At 38.8% G+C, this 21623-nt stretch overlaps 1 protein-coding gene across 5 annotated transcripts in view; it reads right to left on the bottom strand.

The window, feature by feature from the left end:
* PALLD (palladin, cytoskeletal associated protein) overlaps positions 1–21623 on the bottom strand; it is a 442141-nt gene that overhangs the window by 213766 nt on the left and 206752 nt on the right. For all 5 annotated transcript variants that reach the window (XM_063664276.1, XM_063664277.1, XM_063664274.1 and 2 more), the window contains 2 exons: positions 12369–12488; positions 9483–9825 (listed from right to left, as the gene is read on the bottom strand). In XM_063664276.1, the coding sequence (XP_063520346.1) occupies positions 9483–9825; positions 12369–12488 (463 nt within the window). The remainder of the gene's footprint in view (positions 1–9482; positions 9826–12368; positions 12489–21623) is intronic.

The following is a 21623-nucleotide window of genomic DNA, read 5'->3' as shown; positions in this document are numbered from 1 at the left end:
TCCATCTTATCTCTGTGCTTAGCCACTCCCCCTTTTAAAATAAAAGGTCTCTACCCAGTAGGGATGACTATTTTCACCTTACTTTGTAATTACTAGAAGAGCTCTCCTACACACTTAGGTAAAATGAAGATATGTTGAAGAAATATTGTTATCATCATGTATTCCTTCATGTAAAACACCTAATATTTGAAATGGACATATGGTATTTCTTATGGATGATTGAGTACCACTTCAAACACAGATAGGGTATCTGCAAGTATTTCCAATTATATTTCAGACATCAAATAAGACTCCTAATCATAAAAATAGAACTCAGCTTTCTTCTGGAAATGTATTTAAACATTACATTCACCAAGAGACTGGCACAGCAAAGCACAATTAGCCTAATATCTAAGAATGTGGCACTGTGTCAGAGTCAGTATTTACATTAAAAAATCATGAGGATGAATGCACCTAAATGTTATTCCTTAGTTAAAAACGTTTTATACTTCAGGAAGCTCCTTGATTGGACTTCTCATTTTCAGGGAAGGGTTGTTTGCAAAGTGATCCAAGACCAACACTGCTAATGCAAATACCTTCACATGAATGAGTTTATAGGATATGCCTTTCTCTTAAGACAAGATTTATGGAACAATCGGATATCTAAGACTGGGAGTGAGAGAAAAGAGGAAGAGAAATGCAAATGCAAAGTCATCATCACATTGTATTTATGAAGAGTTCATACCCGCATAGCCACGTACTGCAGAATTAGGACCCATGACTACTCCTACATTCCTTGTCATCCCCCAATGTGTTTGGTGACTCAGAGTGTGTATACAATTCTATAACAACAAACTGAAAAAAAAAGGTTTTCTGCTCTATCTTCCCTAATATTTTGAAGACCCCTCTGGTCCATACTTTATACTTTTGCCATTACTAAATTGCTTTGTTTTTTGACTAGCCTTTGAGGATAATGAAAATCACTTAACCAGAAACAGAAGCTGGTGCATATTAAATCTTCAGAATCAAAAACTGAACGATGTATCTTTCGAACATTAAAGTGGGAAGAGAAGGCATTTGGATTGCACTGAATCTAATTTCGGGATTGGCCATTCTTCTACAAAATTTGTATGATGCTGAAAGATATGCAGAATTTTGTGTATATGTGTGTGCATCTGCACGTTCTTGCCAAAATCGTCATAGAGATAACCAGGTTATAGATTATTCAAAGATACTGCTCTTGTCTCTTTCATCTTTGTGTTTTCAGCACCCCACATCACCCAACATTTTGCAGATGTTCAACTAACAGTGAGGAGATGAACGGTGTTCTACTATTCAGAACAGCACAGACATGGAATCAACCTAATGCCCATCAATGGTAGACTGGATAAAGAAAATGTGGTACATATACACAATGGAATACTATGCAGACATATAAAGGAACAAGATCATGTCTTTCCCAGCAACATGGATAAAGCTGGAGGCCATGATCCTAAGCAAACTAACACAGGAACAGAAAAATAAATACCACATATTCTTACTCAGAAGTGACAGCTTGACAGCTTAACAACAAGAACACATGGAAACTAGGAGGGGAACAACAGACACCGAGGCCTGCTTGAGGGTGGAGAGCAGAAGGAGGGAGAGGATCAGAAAAATTATCTATTGGGTACTATGCTTATTACCCAGGTGACAAAATTATCTGTACACCAAACCCCTGTGACAGGCAAATATATAACTAATGTACACATGTATCCCTGAACCTAAAATACAAGTAAGAAAAACTTTTTTAAATAATACTTTTGGCTGGGCATGGTGGCTCACACCTGTAATCCTAGCACTTGAGGAGGCCGAGGTGGGCAGATGACCTGAGGTGAGGAGTTCAAGACCAGCCTGGCCAACATGGTGAAACCTCGTCTCTACTAAAAGTACAACAAAATTAGCCGGGCGAGGTGGCGGGTGCCTGTAATTCCAGCTACTTGGGAGGCTGAGGCAGGAGAATCACTTAAACCCAGGAGGCAGAGGTTGCAGTGAGCCGAGATTGTGCCATTGCACTCCAGCCTGGGTGACAAAGTGAGAATTTTTCTCAAAAAAAAAAAAAAAAGAATACTTTTGATAATTACTTAGATCATTGAAACTTAGACTGGTGGCTGGGAGCAGTGGCTCACGCCTGTAATCCCAGCACTTTGGGAGGACGAGACGGGTGGATCACGAGGTCGGGAGTTCAAGACCAGCCCGACCAACATGGTGAAACCCCGTCTCTACTAAAAATACAAAAATTCGCCAGGTGTTGTGGTACACGCCCATAATTCCACCTACTCAGGAGGCTGGGGCAGGAGAATTACTTGAACCCAGGAGGCAGAGATTGCAGACAACTGAGGTCATGCCACTGCACTCCAGCCTGGGCAACAGAGCGAGACTCCATCTCAAAAAAAAAAAAAAAAATTTAGGTTGACAACAATAGAGAAAGGAATTATCAATCATTTCTACAATAAATATATACAATCACTTAAAAATAAGACTTTTTAATTACTCACATGGAACATCTCTAAAATCTACTGCTAAATAGAAAAGGCAAGGTGCAGAACAGTATATGTGGTGGGTAGGCACTTGTCTAAAAATAAAAGACAAAATACACATTTTATATATATATATATATTTGCTTGATAGGCATGTAAATCTCTGGCAGGATACACAAGACAGTGACAACTGGTTACTGAGTCTGAGAGGCAGACTTTTCAGTGCCTATATTTCTTTATACTTTTAACTGTGCGATTGTATTACCTAGAAAAAACAAATTTAAGTTGAAAAGAAATGAAAGTAATGGCTAGCTAACTGAACATAAATGAAATTCCATGGAAATTACAGATGATTTAAGTCTACAGGTTGCAGACATGTAAAAAATTAGAAATATTGGTTAAGAAAAAAAAGTGTGCTAGATTTTAAAATACATTTATGTACATTCAATGATTACATTTCCTTGACCCTTTGTTAGTTATTTTGCCCCAACTTGTTTTTGCTTACCTTCCCTTTGCCTTTTTTGTTTTTATTTTGCTTTGCTTTTCAATCAACTAGGTAAGGCTTATACTAGAATAGAACCTAAGAAACCATTTGTATTCTAATGTCAAACAGTAATATAGTGAGATCTTGAACCCTAACTAGTAGAGGTTGAAGGACGGGATAATGTTCAACTTTGTAAGTTCCATTGCCAAAACCACACGTTGGAGTTGAAGCTGCAGTCCAACATAAACAGGACAGGAAGGGAGTAGCACAGAAGCTCTTGGCCCTTCATCACAAGTCTGGTGTTAACATGATGGGGTGTTAACATGTCAAGTACACATACCTTGAAATAGCAGTGTGATTGCACTGTGGCCAACTGACATTGCAAGTATGTACTAGAGAGTGAAAATGTCCTCCTAGTCCTTCCGAATGTCTCATTTTTCATAATGTTTTAAATTAAGATGCTAATCAAATGAGAACACAGAAGAAATGAGGAAGGAGTTGAAAGTGTTCCCAAATTAAGTAACTTGGACAAATTTTTCTAATATAATTCTATCCCATGAGATTCTTATTTAATTCTTCATACTTATTTAGTTTACCAGATAAATGATGTCAGTCGGAAAAGTACTGTAATGTGGGAAAACTCTGGAGTTGATGGGATTTGAAAATAGAAGTCCTATGGTATATCTAGGTGAAAGGCAGATCAGCCGGGCATGGTGGCTCACACCTGATATCCCAGCACTTTGGGAGGCCGAGGTGGATGCATCACCTGAGGTCAGGAGTTCGAGACCAGCCTGGCCAATATGATGAAACCCCGTCTCTACTAAAAATACAAAAATTAGCCAGTCGTGGTGGCACATGCCTGTAATCCCAGCTACTCAGGAGGCTGAGGCAGGAGAATGACTTGCACCCAGGATGCGGAGGTTGCAGTTAGCCAAAATCGTGTCATTGCTCCATTGCTCTCCAGCCTAGGTGACAAAGCGAAATTTCATCTCAAAAAAAACAAACAAAAAAAAGTTAGGCAGATCAAATGGGCGTTGCTCTAAAGGTGGGAGATCTTTCTTTTCCTCTTTTTCGTTCTGTTTTTGCTTCATTCGTTCAAAAAATATCATTGAGCATCTACTATTTGTCAGGCCCTGTTCTAGGGTCCTAGTGAAAGAGCAATGAAATAAGACAGTCAGGGTTCCCATTCTCAGAAAGCTACATTACAATATTGGAGGCAGAGAGCAATTAAAAAAAAAAACAAAAAGCAAGTAACTGTCGGAAATAATTATGTGGTATGCGATAATTAACGAGGATGAGTTATTGGAACATGGCTGGGTGGCTGCTTTAGACTGGGTGGTCAGGGAAGTGGTGACATTAAGCTGAGATTTGAAAGACAAGTAAGAGCCAGCCATTAGAGGCGGAACATTCTGGGGAGTGGAACATTCCAGGCAAGGGAACAACTTGTACTTCAATTTGTGTCTAGGAGTGTGGAGGAAACCCATCAGGAATTTCCAAATATAGAAAACCTCACTAATAAAGAGAATGATAAAGGCTGCTATTTCCTTCTCTTCTATCTCTCAAACACATCATCTCATGAAATGATATTTTCCTGATTTTCTGCAGTGCTTATTATTGCTTATTAAAATGTACTTCACTTTGTTAGCCTAGAACTGGACTGAGGTGACGCTAACAATCCCTAACAGCTCAATATGAATGACTTTATAGGCTATGTCTTTCTCTGGAGACAGGATTTGCAGAACAATAGGGTATCTAAGGGTGGGAGTGAGAGAAAGAAAGAAGAGAAAAGCAAAGGTTGTAAAATGCAGTAATTTTGAAAAGGTTGATTCAGCCTGAAATCGTTTTACTCTTTTAAGATAGAAAATCATAATACTGTTTCTTCTTTAGAGACGGGGGTAAGAGCAAGTAGTAAGAATAGGAGCAAGGGGAGCTGTTGATTTAGCATGTAAACACTTAACAATCATTTCATTATTATTTTCCCAGGCAAAAGGACACAGACTTTCACGGCAATGCACATATTTTTGGCACTAGAGTAACAAATAAGCATCATTTTATCTGCTGATCTGTCTCAAGGTAAGAACTTGCCCATCGCATCACCCTTCAGTAACCTCCCTTTGGAGTTCTCATCTTGCTCATCTACAGGCTTAGAGTCCTACCTTTCTCCCACAAGACAAAGGAAGAAGATAAAAAAGGAAGTAATAAAGGGGATTTGAAAATAGCATATTGTTATTTATATATTGTTTGATCTGCTGTAGGAGGTGAGCTCAGTGGAAAAACATGACCATACCTTTCTATATGCTTGGCAAATCGCCTACCACATTTTGCTATTCACAGGTTTCCCTTCAGAGCTTATTCCTATGGGGATTCCACGCATGTATATGGTTTTGACTTTTTTATTTTTATTTTTTGAGATGGAGTCTCGCTCTGTCACCCAGGGTGGAGTACAGTGGCGCTATCTCGGCTCACTGCAGGCTCCGCCCTCTGGGTTCACGCCATTCTCCTGCCTCAGCCTCCCGAGTAGCTGGGACTACAGGCACCCGCCACCACGTGTGGCTAATTTTTTGTATCTTTAGAAGAGACATGGTTTCACTGTGTTAGCCAGGATGGTCTCGATCTCCTGACCTTGTGATCCACCCGCCTTGGCCTCCCAAAGTGCTGGGATTACAGGGGTGAGCCACTGCGCCCTGACTGAAGGACCGTTTTTTTGGTAGGAATAAAGAGAAGCAGAGATTTTTCACAGTGAGCCCTACCTTTATTTTGATCTTCAGATATCATTTGTAATGAGAGGGCAGCAAGGAGCCCTACCTTTATTTTGATCTTCAGATATCATTTGTAATGAGAGGGCAGCAAGGAGCCCTACCTTTATTTTGATCTTCAGGTATCATTTGTAATGAGAGGGCAGCAAGGAAGCAAGGAAAAGAATAGTGTATAAGTTAGGTTTATGCTCATTCCCTCCTTTTTTCTCCTGTTAAGATTATGACCTAAGCATTGTGTTGCTTCTTTCGTGCTGGGATTGAAGATTATGAGTGTCAGCCACTGAGTTGCAGAAATAATGCCATTAATTTTTTCTTGTGCAGCATTTAAGCACACTTCGCAGTCCCACAGCGGGTGGTAAGGCGTTGCACAAATCCTGTGTGTGGGACATCTGGGACTCACCAAATGGCCTACATTTAATTATCTTCCGCTTACACTTGAGGGAGAGTGTTAGAAACAAAGGGAGATGTAGGAGCTGAAGTGGATGCGTCCATGATACTAAGCCAGGAACCCCCACTTTATGAGAGGTACCACAGACTGAGCCAGGAACCCCTACTGTATGAGAGGTACCACAGACTGGACCAGGAACCCCCCCTTTATGAGCGGTACCATGGACTCGGCTGGAGGTCTGGGATGGCTGTGAGTCTATAGGTGACGACTTCTGTTGGACAGTACAGGGTGGGGGCTGGGCCTAGTTAGAGAAAAGAGCTCATGATCCTTCCAGGTTTTTGTTTCATTCTTGAATTTTTTTTCTTTTCCCGCAAGCAGTATTGGAGCTATTCAAGAGAGAAAAAAAGTGCAGAGTTTTCTTTTTTTTTTGAAAATGATCTTTTTTCCCCCCAGACATCTGACACATCAGATACCATTTTCAGATTAGTTCATTGTGAGAGTAAATATTTTAGTTGCTATTACTTGCGCCCTCCAAATTGTTTCCTATTAGTTTGTTTACAAATGATGAAGATGCACAAACTGCCATAACACAGCCAAATATAAGCCTTTCCTTTTGTGAAAGAAAATCAAATCATAAACTGATGAAAAGAAGATTTGAGCAAACCATAGTTTTTCACTGCTGACCATACAAGGCAAATAAAATCTCATATTTTCCCACAATGTATGAAAAGAAAAAAATGAATGTGTAAGAATTTCACTTGGCAGTTACCTATAGTCATTCATTATCAGATGCTGTTCTAAATTATCTGTAGATGTCATTCAACAGCATTTCTCTATCAATAATACAACCTTGAGAACACTGAACAAACCTTTTTTAGAAAAGGTTGTGATAATACAGAATATCACACCTCTGAGAGGGATGGAAGAAGGGAAGCAGAGAGTACTTTGAAAACTGAACAAACACTGAAAGAAAACTTTGAAAACACTGAAAAAACCTTTTTTAGAAAAGGCTCTGATAATACACCATACCACAGCATTCAGAGGGGTGGGTTGGAAGAAGGGAAGCAGAGAGTATAAACTTTAATAGCCTCTGTGTTGTTTGAATTGTCACATCCAGCATCCACTGATTTTGTAATAAAACAAAATCCAATAACATATTCTAAATCATAAGAAAATTTAAAAATATATATTTAAAAAGTATCATCACATATTATTTTCTACCTAGTTAAATGGCAGATAAATATGCAACACAAAAAAAACAAAAATCAAGGGATGCCCTAAGAATATGTTTAAACACACAAAGATTTGGAGAAAAAAAAAAAACATGGGAAAACCTAGTACAAGTAAATGTTGTTTCTAAGCTGTTGGGTTTTGTGGTTAGGTGTTCTGCTTTTCCCTTAAATTTCCTCATGAAGGGAGAGTAACCCACTTATTTGGGACTCAAACATTTAAGTCCATTTTTTCTGCATCTTATTTTATATTTTATCTTATATTTATATTATTTATATATTTATATTTATATGTATTTATATTTATATTTTATCTCACTCACAAGCAAATCCTGATGTTCTTTAAACTTGTGCTTAAGCTGTCATCCTCTTAATGAACACGAAGTTATTTTGTCTGCATTCTGTAGATATTACGCCCTTGCCATATACATTAACCTGGCTGCAAAGCAGAGCTAAAAGCTGCAGAGCTGTTGAAACTCCTGAGATAAGACGGGCTGTAGATGCCTCTTAACAGCTCCTCGTATTTGCTCTCCTGTGATTTACATCCAATTTATGATACTCATTAGAGTAGACAGACTTTACTTAATCAAGACCACACTCAACTCCTAGTCATTCAACACATTTGCCCTTTCTCTCCCTGGAGACCAGGTCCCTTGTTTCATTAAAAGCACTGCAAATACATATTCAAAATGCAAAGATGAAAGAAGTCAGCAGTGGCAATTAATTTTATGGGTTGCTGCTACAAGAGCATAAATCTCTTTTAAGGCCACCATTTTTTTAGCTCATTATACCTGTTTGGCCTCTGAATGGAGATGGGGCATAGGTATTAAATGTTCACCAGCACCTTTCACACTATTGTGTACAAGCTTAGTGAGTAGCCCTGCTGTCTTAAAAGAGAGCCAGAACACAATGCAAAATTAAGTAGAGGGTAGCAATATACAGATTTTTGAAACTGTAACACAAGATTGTCCAGAAGTCTGGTTTTATAAAATTGTTTGCCCATTTGTTAACTTAAGGTATTCTTTTGACTGCTTTTGTTATTTGATTAGTCTAATGTTGTTCATGAAATCACTCAGTAAACAATAAAGTGATGTACAAAGGTAAGGTGTTATTCTAATTCAAATATCTTTTAAATTCTAACATTTCTAACAAATGAACTGATCACAGAGAGAAAAGAGTAGGCTGTTCAATGCTAGGGAAATAAAGAATAACCCCTAAAGAAGCCCTTCCTACCCCAAATCAAAAACATCAGATATGGGTAAATAGAAAGGGCTTTCCTAGGTTCTGGCAAATACATTCTCATGGGAATGTGACCTCATAGAATACATACACATTCACTATGACTCTTACATTTCCACCGACCTCTGGCAGGGCAGTAATTCAGGGTCTGTTGTGCTATGATAGAACCCTTTGAGCTAATTTATTTCTGCCTCTCTCTGACATTGTAATGGCTCCATTCATAACAACTCTCTGCTGTGCGGTGCCAATGGAAACAGCTCATGCAAGGTTTATCATCCTAAGAAAATAATGGACATCAACTGTGAAGATGGTATTCATAGAAATATGCAGCTCCATGGAATTCCAAGCCAAGTGGCCTGTGTTGTGAAGGGCGCTCTTCTTGCCCACAAGCCTGCTTCCCTCTGGTTTCATTGCCCTGCCAGGATCTGCACCCTGAATTTCCAGCCTCAGTTTTTAGTCTTTCCCTGCTTGTCTATATCAGATCTCCTTACTGATACTTAATATTTAAAGTAACAAATGTAAAGTACTTATACTCACTTTTTGAAATGCTTTTAATAAAGGGCTCAAAGGAGATCCCCCTTTTCCATGGCCTCCAGGGAGTGGCTACATCCTTAGCTGTATGTTGGAAGCCCACACCGGGCACAGATATTTTCACAGCCATAACCAGTTATAGCTTTCAGCAAAGGGCAGATTTCACCAAGCTTTTCATTTCCCTTCTTTATTTTTAGGTGTCTTTTATATTGTTGAAGGACACCACTTGGCAGCAAGGTCCCATGAGTCAAAGACAACTTGCCACATAGTTGAATCCAGGCAAAAGTATTTTTCTCACCAGAGAGGAAATGTAACAGGGGTATGGAAATTATTATAAAACCATGCAGAAATACTCACAGTTTTGGTTTGGCAAGCAGAGGTGGTGGCTCCTTAGTGGGTGAAAGCAGGACAGCTGGTGTTGGAAGAGATTTATTACTGTTAGCTTTGCCGTTAATCAGTCCATTTACTCCACGGCTGGGATGGACTCCGTTCGTTTCCCTCTCAGCAGCATTGAATTGCATTTGAAGGGCTGCCCTGCTCAGGCCTAACTCAGGGTTGTTCACCTGCTGGATCTCAGATGGTTTCTTTGAAGCCAGCTCCAAGGAACTTGTCTCCAAGATTGGAGGGGGAGGTGGAAAGTGTTGGAAGTGGTCATTGTTGGATTCTCCCATTGACTCGTAACTACAGTTTTCAGTGTTGGCTAAGGAAGGGGAAAGAGAGGAAAAACATAAGATGCTACTAGTTCAACAAGTGATTTCACACTGTCAGAGTCTTCTGAGAATCCCCGTGTTGTGTGAAGTTGTTAAAGAAGAGGTGATTGTGCTGCTCTCATCTGATGCAGAAGCACTGCCAGCTGGAGGGCCTGGTTCTTTCAAGCTTGTTTTGAATGAGTGCTACCGTTTCATTTCCTGACTGAGCTCACAGGGAACCCAGCTACCGAATCATAAAAATTTCAAACAAGAGCTAAAGATAGAACTTGGCAAAAAAAGTGACAACACAAACAGTATCAACCAACAATGCTTTGTCCTCTCACGTTTTGGTCCATGGGTCCGACTGAATATCCTAGCTGTCACTACTCAAATTGGCTCAAGCTGTAAAGGTTTTATGTGGATATTCATCTAAAGCTAGGGAAGGTAAAGCTTGGAGTCCAAGTAAAATTTCATAATCTCATAAAAATATTATTTTCTATATTAGATGATTGCTCCAACTATAACTCAGTACGAAAGAGATTTTTATTTGTTGGCCTCAATAGGCTGAAAGCATCTTGAGATCACGTCTTTTTTAGATTCTGCACCTTGCCCAGAGCCCAGCAGAGCTCCTGGCACGCACTCAAAAATGCTTATTGAGGTAAACAAAAAGCTCAAAAATAAAATATTTGTTGATTATGTTTGACCTATAGCAGATTTACTGCAGAAACAAATGGAAAATATTACACACAAATTTCTGCCACTCAGACTTATAGAGCCCAGGGTTTTGGCCATATTGTTTAAGCACTGCACTCCTGCTATGGCCATTTGATGGGACAGTGTTGAAGCCAACTGGAAATCAAAATGCTGGGGTCCTCCTTACTCTGTAACTCCGATCCTGACACTTAGGTTTCTTTCAGCACTTACAGTAGTCGTTCATAGAAACCATTTCCCGTTTAAGATGACCCTCCCATTTCTTTTCTTAATTAAGATGAAAAAGCATTTACAATTGCCACTCTAAGGTCCCTAAATAAGTTTTGGTTGTGTCTCTGCTGCCACCTAGCACCAAGTTCTTGCTCTTCCGAAGGAATCCAAGTACAGTTCAGTTGTTCTCTCCAAGTCCGTATCATTCAACAAATGACCCATTTATTGATTCCCTACTATGTACATTATGTGCCAGGCTTGGTCAAAAACATATTTTAAAAATATCTTTAAGATGAATGGCAGAGATGAGGCAATTAAAGTAAGCTAACGCTCATTAGTAACTAGAAAACAGACAAATAAAAAGAAAAGAAAAGAAAAGAAAAAGAAAAAAAGCTGTTTCACATTGCCTTCCCTAGTGGTAAGTTTTTGAGTTTAGAAAATATCCATATATTTTTGAAAATTGGCTTCAATAATACAATACATTGCTTTCCTTTTCATATTAGTTATATACTATCATTGATATAGACTATCAGTGAAATTTGAGTTTGAAGGCCTTTACAGCTTCTCTGAGTTTATCTTGTATTACATTTTATACAAGAAGGCTTATCTTGTATTACCTTTTCAGAAGTTTCAACAGTGGATCGGACAATGGCTTATTTGTACAAGTATCTCCAGATCTCATGTGTTGGCACTGCTGAGAAAGTGACTGCACCTCCAATGTAGAGGTGGCTTTCCAATGTGAATATGATTCTAGGTTAGCAGGAGGATGTTAGGAAACCAGCTCCATCATTTCAAAGACCAAGACTGCATGATTTTAAAGAAGGCCCCATGTGTGTTCAGTTGCTACACGATCATTATCTTTTTGTTTGTCATCTCCACCTCACTCCTTCTCCTCCCCTCCCCTAAAGCCTTTGTTTCGCGATGAAACTTAGATTGTTAGGGTGACTCCTGGAGTGGCCAGATTCCTGAAGGCTGAGCTGAGCTCTCTTCCTGGGACAGTCCCTTCCTCCCTTCCTTCCTTGAGGGAGTCTGACTCTGTCACCCAGGCTGGAGTGCAGTGGGACGATCTCGGCTCACTGCCACATCCACCTCTGGATTCAAGTGATTCTCCTGCCTCAGCCTCCAGAGTAGCTGGGATTACAGGCACGCACCACCACACTCAGCTAATTTTTGTATTTTTGGTAGAGACAGGGTTTCACCTTGTTAGCCAGGCTGGTCTCGAACTCTTCACCTCAAGTGATCCGCCTGCCTCAGCCTCCCAAAGTGCTGGGATTACAGGTGTGAGTCACCGCACCTGGCCAGGACAGTGCCTTTCTGACTGGGTCCATGGGTCCGACTGAATATCCTAGCTGTCACTACTCAAATTGGCTCAAGCTGTAAAGGTTTTATGTGGATATTCATCTAAAGCTAGGGAATGTAAAGCTTGGAGTCCAAGTAAAATTTCATGATCTCATAAAAATATTATTTTCTATATTAGATGATTGCTCCAACTATAACTCAGTACGAAAGAGATTTTTATTTGTTGCCCTCAATAGGCTGAAAGCATCTTGAGATCACGTCTTTTTTAGACGTGTGGCCAACCACACTGGTGCTGGGGAACAGAACCCAGTCATTTGTTTTACTCCTCACATACCTGAGGTGACAACCAGCTGGGCAGTGCTGGTTGCTGATCCGTAATCATTTCTTGCTGAACATGTAAAGATCCCTGCATCTTCAGGGAAAGTCTCAGCGATAACCAGGGTGCAAATCTCCTCTGGAAGTGAAGAGAACAGAATCATTCGTCAGAGTTTAACCATGAAGTCATTTTTAAGAAGTGAGACCCTCCACCTTTCCACAGCAAACAAATTACGTAACGATTATTACAGATTCACTTTACAAAACTGTTTGCAATAGAATCTCTTTACATTTAATTTAGCAATTCTGCCTAGCGGAAAAAGCTTTGGAGGTAGACCCATTCTTTGTGATGTTGGACAAGAGCAGTCTCGGTGTCCTCATCTATAAAATGGGGATAATACATACCTAATGGGTTATCTGTGAAGGTAAAACGAGATGTCTGCAAGTGTGTAACTCTGTACTTTGCATGTAGGAGTTAAGCTGATTGCATGGTAGAGTTCTTTCTGTACATATAGCTACCTCTTATATCTGCTCAGCTGCAAACCAAGCAGTGGGGAAAATAAAGCTCTTCTGAAATGCTGACCACGGGGGAAAAAGAACATGACCTGTATATGTTTGACCTGTAGATAACTATTCTGGAAGGTACTGTTAAGTGGCATGGCAGTGTTGTAGGGCATGAAAAGCGCAGACTCGAAACAGCTGCCAGGGCTTGAATGAGGGTCCTGCCACATCTTGCCTTTGTGACTTTGGTCAGTCTCCCTGAACTTCAATGTTCTTCTCCGTAAAATGGAGACAATAATAGAAGCTACCTCACAGAGTTTGTATTAGTCATGCGTGACACACAAAATTAACCACCACAGGGTTATTGTGAGGGGGATGATGATGATGATAACAACCATAACAACAAGAGCTGACAGCTATATAACCCTTACCATACACTAGGTATTGTTACCAGCACTTAACATAGATTAAATTTAATCATCATGTCAATCTTATGAGTTATGTAAGTTTATTATTAGCCCATTTTATAGGTAGAAAATGGAAGCACAATAAGGTTAATTCACTTGCCCAAGGTCACACAGCTAATAAATACTAACATAGGGATTCAAACCAAGCTGGGGTCCAGACTCCAAACCCTAACCACCACCTACTTTTGTGATATGACATACTGTGCTTAGGACATTGCCTGGCACATAGCAAATGCTTCATAGCCAGTGTTAGCTGTTAACATTAAAAGGAAGCTATATCTAGAGTATTAATTAGTTTTACTAGTTGAATAATTGCTTATATTGTACCAGTAAAATAAAGATAATTATGTGGGCAAACGTTAAGAAAAGTGATATATTTCAGATTCCCACAAAGTGATTCTATTGGTTATTCACAAATTTTTGGGGTAGCATAAGACTGTGTATTGTAGATTTCTTAGTAATAATGGCTGCAATTATTCCTTCCTTTGTAGACATGCCTCTTTGTAATGTGCCTCTGCAACACCTTCCATAAAGTGGCAGAGTCTATTTCCCCATCTATTGAAACTGGGCTGGCCCTGTGAGTTGCTTTAGCCTAGAATGTGGTGAAAGTGATATTGTTGGCCAATTCTGAGCCAAATCCTTGAGAGGCCTGGCCTGTTTCTGCTCCATCTCTTGGAACCCTGATGAACCCTTAGGTGAACAAGGCCGTGCTAACCTGTAGGAGGAAGAGACCATATGGAGCAGACATAAGCCCTTCCAAAAGAGACCATCCTAGACTAACTGACTCGTTCCTAGCAGCTGACCATGGCCTCACTGAGAGAGCCCAGCTGTGGTCAGCCCAGCCTGGCACAGACCACAAAAACCGCCCAGCTGAGGCCAAGCCAAATAGTTCACCCACAGAATTATGGTTGCTGCTTTAAGCAACTAAATTTTGGGGTGCTCTACTGTATTGCAGTAGCTAACTCCTAGAATTTGATAAGATAAACCCCCTTCACTAACATCCTTCTAAGAGCAAATGTTTCAGACCATCAATAATTAAAATCAGCAAATCTGTTTCAAAACATTTTATGTTTTAAACCCTGAAACAAGAAAAGTACTAAATGTAGGTAAAAGTGATATGTTTAAAAAAAAATTTTTGTCTATTGAAGAGAGCTTTAAATATTTTTTTACCTATAAATCAAATAAGTGCAAAAATAAATAAATTAATAAAGTATAAAATACAGTGTAAATGTTTCTCTTTATAATCGAATTCCCTTTATATACTTAATACCCCTTAATAATCTCACTCTTCAAAGGCAAATGCAGAGTTTGTTGTATTTGATTCTAGAAAAAATTTCATGTATCTCTCATTTCAAAATTTGTCCAAGTATTATCAAACTATATAGTTTTTGATGTCGTGTTATTGGGTCAAATATGTATTTTTTTTTTTTGTATTACCAAGTAATACGGCCTATAGGCATCATTGAGTTTTACTCCATTTCTCACTCCATTCTTAGGTTTTATCAACCCCCCTGCCCCACCCACCAAGGACTTTCCTTTTCCCCATTTCTGATGATGCTGATGGTAATCTGGTTAACAGACTGCTTGAGATTTTGTTAAAAGCTAAAATGCAAGGATTCTTCTGTGTCAAAATGTTATGTTCCTTAGGAACGATCTGAGGACTATGGTGATTATAAGCTTTTGAGAAGTTAGCATTGTACTGTAGCTCAAGGTCAACTCATTTCTGAGATGTATTAATATGGGTTTAAAATTGCAAGAGTCGTAAAAACACACACCTTATTCTTTCAGCATATTATTCAATTTGATGTTTAAATGGAGTGTGAAAAACTTAGTTTATTCTTTATGTTCTATTATTAATTTTGTGTTCTACATTGAATCTAAATTATTTAGTTGAGGTAAAAGTAAAGGGCAATGACAGTAGGAGAAATACTGCAAAAGTCCACTTAAGAGGTATCTAAACTAGTCATACTCTTAGAAGCAGAAGGTTGAATGCTGGTTGCCAAGCATTGGGGGCAAGGAGGAATGGCAGTTGCTGTTCAGTGGACATAGTTTCAGTCAGTCATGCAAGATGAAAATGTTCTAGACATCTGCTGCACAACATTAAGCATATAGTTAACAATACTGTAGTGTATACTTAAATATTTAAGAAGGTAGATTTCATGTTATATGTTTCTTTAACCATAATAAAAAAAGTAAAGGGCAATGAAATCTATATTAAGTATTCATCCATTTATGGTAATGTAAGGCCAGGCGCAGTGGCTCATGCCTGTAATCCCAGAACTTTGGGATGCCAAGGCAGGCGGATCACTTGAGGTCAGGAGTTCGAGACCAACCTGGGCAACATGGTGAAACCCCATTTCTACTAAAAACACACACACAAAATTTAGCCAGGCATGGTGGCAGGTGCCTGTAATCCCAGCTACTTGAGAGGCTGAGGCAGGAGAATTGCTTGAACCCGGGAGGCGGAGGTTGCAGTGAGCCAAGATTTGGCCACTGCACCCCCAGCCTGGGCAACAAGAGTGAAACTCTGTCTCAAAAGAAAAAAGAAAACCAAAAATGCTAATTTAAGTAAAACACTGTGATAGGTATCATAAATGCAAAGACATTAAAATCAGGAGGAAGTTGCTCAAACATTCTACATCTTTCTTGAAGAACAATAAGAACAAATGGTTCCTAATTGCAGCAAGAGGGCAGAAGCTAGGTTAAATGAATGGAAAGACTTGTTAAGGAAAGGTTATAAGATGTCGAGAAAATTTTTTGAGATAAAGTCTGGAATCTCCATCCATGAACAGCTCCTAGAAGCTTTTACAGTCATCCATCTACTTGTTAAGCATTTTTAAGAGTACACTGTCTTAATATTTTATAGCTGCAGATATAGAGATAATTAATGGTTCCTGCCTTTGAGTTGTCTGTAATCTTATTAAGGTGTTGAGACACATCTTTTACATGAATTAGACTTGAATTAGAAAATCATCAGGTCTATTCCAACTCCAAAAGCTTACACCCTTAATGCCCACATGACAATGGTATAGTTTTTTAAGCCCTCCTTCTCTCTTTCCTTCAAAATTGTGCTGTCTTAAAAAGGCAGTTAAGTCAGCTGCAAGCAAAAATGTTTGCCAGAAACTATTTGGCAAAAATTTTTTGAAATATAAGATGGAAGTAGGAAATATAATATAGAATTAAAATTTTTAGGCAATTAAAAATTAAATGTTTATTTCAGACTTCTGAAGAAATTAAAATTCTAGTTCATTATGCAGTATTTTAAAAAATTGACCAAATATTTGATCTACTGTAATGATCCTTTAATCATAAAGACAGGATCTTTTTGGTCTTTTTCTCCCACTTGTCTTGATAGCTTTGCAACCCCTCCTATTGAGTCTGTAAAAACAGAACCAAATGTAGTTTCCTGAATTGTCTTCTTTTTCTTTATTCTTAAGATTTATCTCTACCATTTAAAAATTTTTATTTTTTTGAATAGGTAATACAAATACAACACACACTTTTTTTTTTTTGTGAGACAGAGTCTCGTTCTGTCGCCCAGGCTGGAGGTGCAGTGGCGCAATCTCGGCTCACTGCAAGCTCCGCCTCCCGGGTTCACGCCATTCTCCTGCCTCAGCCTGCCTAGTAGCTGGGACTACAGGCACCCGCCACTGCGGCTGGCTAATTTTTTTGTATTTTTAGTAGAGACGGGGTTTCACTGTGTTAGCCAGGATGGTCTCGATCTCCTGACCTCGTGATCCACCTGCCTCGGCCTCACAAAGTGCTGGGATTACAGGCATGAGCCACCGCACCCAGCCAACATACAAATTTTTTAAGGTACAAACAGGTATATGGTTCTCTATCTTTTAAATAATTAAAAATTTTCATGAAGCTTCAATTTTAAAACAGAGATAATGTATTTCAGCTTGTATCTATACACTAAAACTTGTTACAAAGAAACAGAAATATCCAGTTATATAAAGTGATAGATTATTTCAGGTTATATATATATTTTTCATATCTATATATGAAAAACATATAGATACAAATCTCAAAAATTATTAAAAAATTTAAAATAATATATTAAAAATATATACAAATAACCTGAAATAATCTATCCTTTATCTAAGTGGATATTTCTGTTGTCTCTCTGTAACAAGTTTAGCATATATGCATAGGCATCAATATATGAAAAACACCAAAAAGTACAGCAATCTCAAGCAAGCTCAATGGCCTATATTTCAAGTACAAGAGACTTAGTGTTGTTTTTTTTTTTTTTTTTTTGAGAGGAGTTTCGCTCTTGTTAAACAGGCAGGAGTGCAATGGTGCAATCTCGGCTCACTGCAACCTCCGCCTCCCAGGTTCAAGCAATTCTCCTGCCTTAGCCTCCTGAGTAGCTGGGATTACAGGCATGCACCACCACACCCAGCTAATATTGTGTTTTTAGTAGAGACGGGGTTTCTCCATGTTGGTCAGGCTGGTCTCAAACTCCCAACCTCAGGTGATCCCCCTGCCTCAGACTCCTAAAGTGCTAGGATTACAGGCATGAGCCACCGCGCCCGGCCTGAGACTTTGAGTTCTTAATAATGTTGCTGTTTTGTTTCAAATAAAACCATTTTTTTTCCTTTTTCCTGAAATGATGGTATCACTCAAGACTTCCTATGCTACAAATAGTGGAAAATACTGGGTAATTTTCACAAATACCTGGAATACTTTTTTGAGCACTGTAATGTGGATGCTGGATCATAATGCAGCAGATAGTATTATATATGGCAATATTGGCCCTCATCTGACTCATGATGATGGCAGCTGACTTTGATAGCTCATTTCATGTCTCGCCACTGAGTAACACAAGTTATGTTTTTAAATTTTATGATCAAAATAGACCTTTAAAGGACAACATGTTTTGCCCAGTATGATTGTGGACTTATATGGATAACACACTACAGAATTTTCTAGCTTTCCCAGTGTTGACCCAGCTGGAAAACAAAGCCAATTGGGTTCAATATTACCGGAATATTTACTTTCGGTTTCTGTAGTGTTGATAAGAGCAAGATGAAAAATTAATTTATTGAAATCCTGAACTCAGGTTATATGCTGTGCTTTATAATTTCAATACTGTATCTCTATAAAGAATAAGCACATTAAGACCACATCCCATAAAATAGGCAGCTGTGGTGTCATAGGCAGGAAAGGTGTAAACTCAGGCAGGCTCACCTCTGCTCACCGTAGTATCTCCATCAGGCAAATGTCCCCTCACAAGATGCATTGTGGGAACTGGGAAAACACCGTAACTCAATGGTGTAACGCTATGAGGTATGATCCAGCAATCCCACTTCTGGCTATATTGCCAAAGAATGAAAATCTGCATGTTGAAGAAATATCTACATTCCCGTATTTGTTGCAGCATTATTTACAACAGCCAAGGTATGAAAACAATGGAAGTATTTATCAGTGGATGAATGGATTAAAAAAATGTGGCATATATGTACAATGCAATACCTTTCAGCCTTAAAAAATCAGGAAATTCTGTCATTTGAGACAACATAGATGAACCTAGAGGACATTATGCTAAGTGAAATAAGCCAGGCACAGAGAGACAAATACTGCATGATCTTACTTATGTGTGGAATCTAAAAAAAATGTAAAGTAGAAAGATGGTTAATCAGAGAGGGGTGTGTGGTGGACATGAGAAGGGGAGACATTGGTCAAAGGCTACAAAATTTCAGTTAGGCAGGAGGAATAGGTTCATGGTGACTATAGTTCATAATAATGTATGTATATCTTTTTTCTTTTTCTTTTCTTTTTTTTTTTTTTTGAGACAGAGTCTTGCTTTGTTGCCCAGGCTGTAGTGCACTGGCGCGATCTCAGCTCACTGCAATCTCCACCTCCCGGCTTCAAGCAATTCTCCTGCCCCAGCCTCCCAAGTAGCTGGGATTACAGGCATGTACCACCACACTGAGGTAATTTTTTATATCTTTAGTAGAGATGGGGTTTCACCATGTTGGCTGGGCTGGTCTTGAACTCCTGATCTTGTGATCCGCCCGCCACAGCCTCCCAAAGTGCTGGGATTACAGGTGTGAGCCACCATGCCCAGCCAACAGTAATATACTGTATATCTTAAGATAGCTCACAGAGAGTATTTTAAAGAGAAATGATAAGTATTTGAGGTAATGGATATGTTAATCAGCTTGATCATTCTACAAGTATACATATGTCAAAAGCTTGCATTTTATCCCATAAATACTTACAATTATTTTCCCATAATATATACTAATGTATCTTATATGTATTTATGTATTATGATATTTACCAATTCAAAATAAGACAAAAATAAATATAAAAACATGTCAAAACTATGAAGCATAATGTATATTTAAACTATTTTGATATTTTTAAATCAGTGATTTTTGTTTAAAACGATGAAGAAAAACTAAAGGATAGAAAAATGAATTGGCAACTCTGAAATAGGCAGGACTCTGGATTACTCTAATTTTATTTCTATCCTACATGTGGCCTTTGGTATACACTCAAGGATGTAGATATAACTATTATTAACATTTGTATTAGATATGCCTTAATTCCTCAATAAGATTGAGTTATTCTGGTTGGGATGGGGAGACACGGCTATTTATAAGATTGGGTGGAGATTATTGTTAACTTTTTGAATCTTGAGTCTTTCATGGTGGCATTTTCCAAACTTGTTTGATGGGAAGAATCACCTGGAGCACTCACTGGTTAAATATGTTGATTACACAGGGCCCTCCCTCCCCTGGAGATTCTGATTTAGTGGATCTGGGTTGGGGCCAAGGTTTTTTTTTTTTTTTTTTTTTTTTTAATGCTCCTTCCAGATTATTTTTATCTTGAGAAAAGTACAGACAACTGTGTCCTAAAAAAATAGGTTTCAAATATTTTTGATTGAAATCCACAGAAGAGATACATTTTATATCTAACCCACTCACATGTATAGGATAGGTACATATACATACATACATACACACACACGTATATATATAATGGAAATAAAAGTTTCACAAAAGAATATTTAAAGTTATTACACAAGGTGCATGCTACTATTTTTGTTCTACTTTTATAACATGGTGGTTGCCATCCAACTTCATGGGCCATGAGCAGCAGTTTAAAAATACTGCCCCACAGCACAGTTCCTGGCTCAATAAATATCAACGAATCCTGGGTGATTGACATATTAAGAAAAGGGTTTCCAGATAAAGTTTGAGAGATACTGATACATGTAGAGCATACAGTAATTATTTGATTAAAAAGTTCACGTAATAGAAAGACAACAATAAGATAACAGAGAGAGCATGAAGTAATCCTGTGCTTTTCGACTGTACTATACACAGTTCTTGGCTTTCCATTTGAAGAGGAAGATAGAAAGTGTGGAAATAATTCAAGCTGGAGCTTCACGTAAGATTAATCATTTGGAAAGTGAGATGTCTCTGGAAAGTTACAAGGGATTGGGAAATTTTAAATGGAATGCATATGGTTACAGAATGAGTTAAAAGTGTGGTTAGCCTTAGAAGGGGAAATACAAGATCAGTACTGTAAGAGATTGATTAGGTCAAATCCCTCATTTCTTCAGGCTCAATATCAATGAATCCTGGGTGTTCAAAGTGATTCTCTCAGGGTCCTGGCTAATTAATGCTAGAGCCAAAATGCTGAAGGTTGGCATCCCGTCTCCCAAACACATGTTCTTTTTTTCTTTCTTTTGGAGATGGAGTTTCACTTGTCGCCCAGGCTGGAGTGCAATGGTGCTATCTTGGCTCACTGCAACCTCCGCATTCCAGGTTCAAGTGATTCTCCTGCCTCAGCCTCCCAAGTAGCTGGAATTACAGGTGCACACCACCATGCCCAGCTAATTTTTTTGTATTTTTAGTAGAGACAGGGTTTCGCCATGTTGGTCAGGCTGGTCTCGAACTCCTGACCTCCGGTGATCCACCCGCCTCAGCCTCCCAAAATGCTGGGATTACAGGCATGAGCCACCACACCCGGCTGATGTTCTTTTTTTCTAGAGCACAAAACCTCTCTAGTTGTTCTGCATTTTTCCTAGTTCAGGACACAAGAAATCTTATGTAAAGTAAGGTAATGAAAGATTTAAGTCAGGAAATGGAGTTTCCCGATGCTGAAAAAACTAATTATTCTCATTATCCAAATGATTCACGAGAATTATTCATCTGCACAAGGGGAGGGCAATATGTCCTCTGAGGTATAAGACACATTGGAACAGGATATAAGCTTATAATGTGGACATGCTTAAGAGCCCCTTCTTACGAGGTTTGGAGCAGTGGGCTTCAGGCAGTGCTAAG

The sequence above is a fragment of the Pongo pygmaeus genome, chromosome 3 (genome assembly GCF_028885625.2).
Source record: "Pongo pygmaeus isolate AG05252 chromosome 3, NHGRI_mPonPyg2-v2.0_pri, whole genome shotgun sequence".
Lineage (NCBI taxonomy): Eukaryota > Metazoa > Chordata > Mammalia > Primates > Hominidae > Pongo > Pongo pygmaeus.
This window is presented reverse-complemented; position numbering and strand designations above follow the sequence as displayed.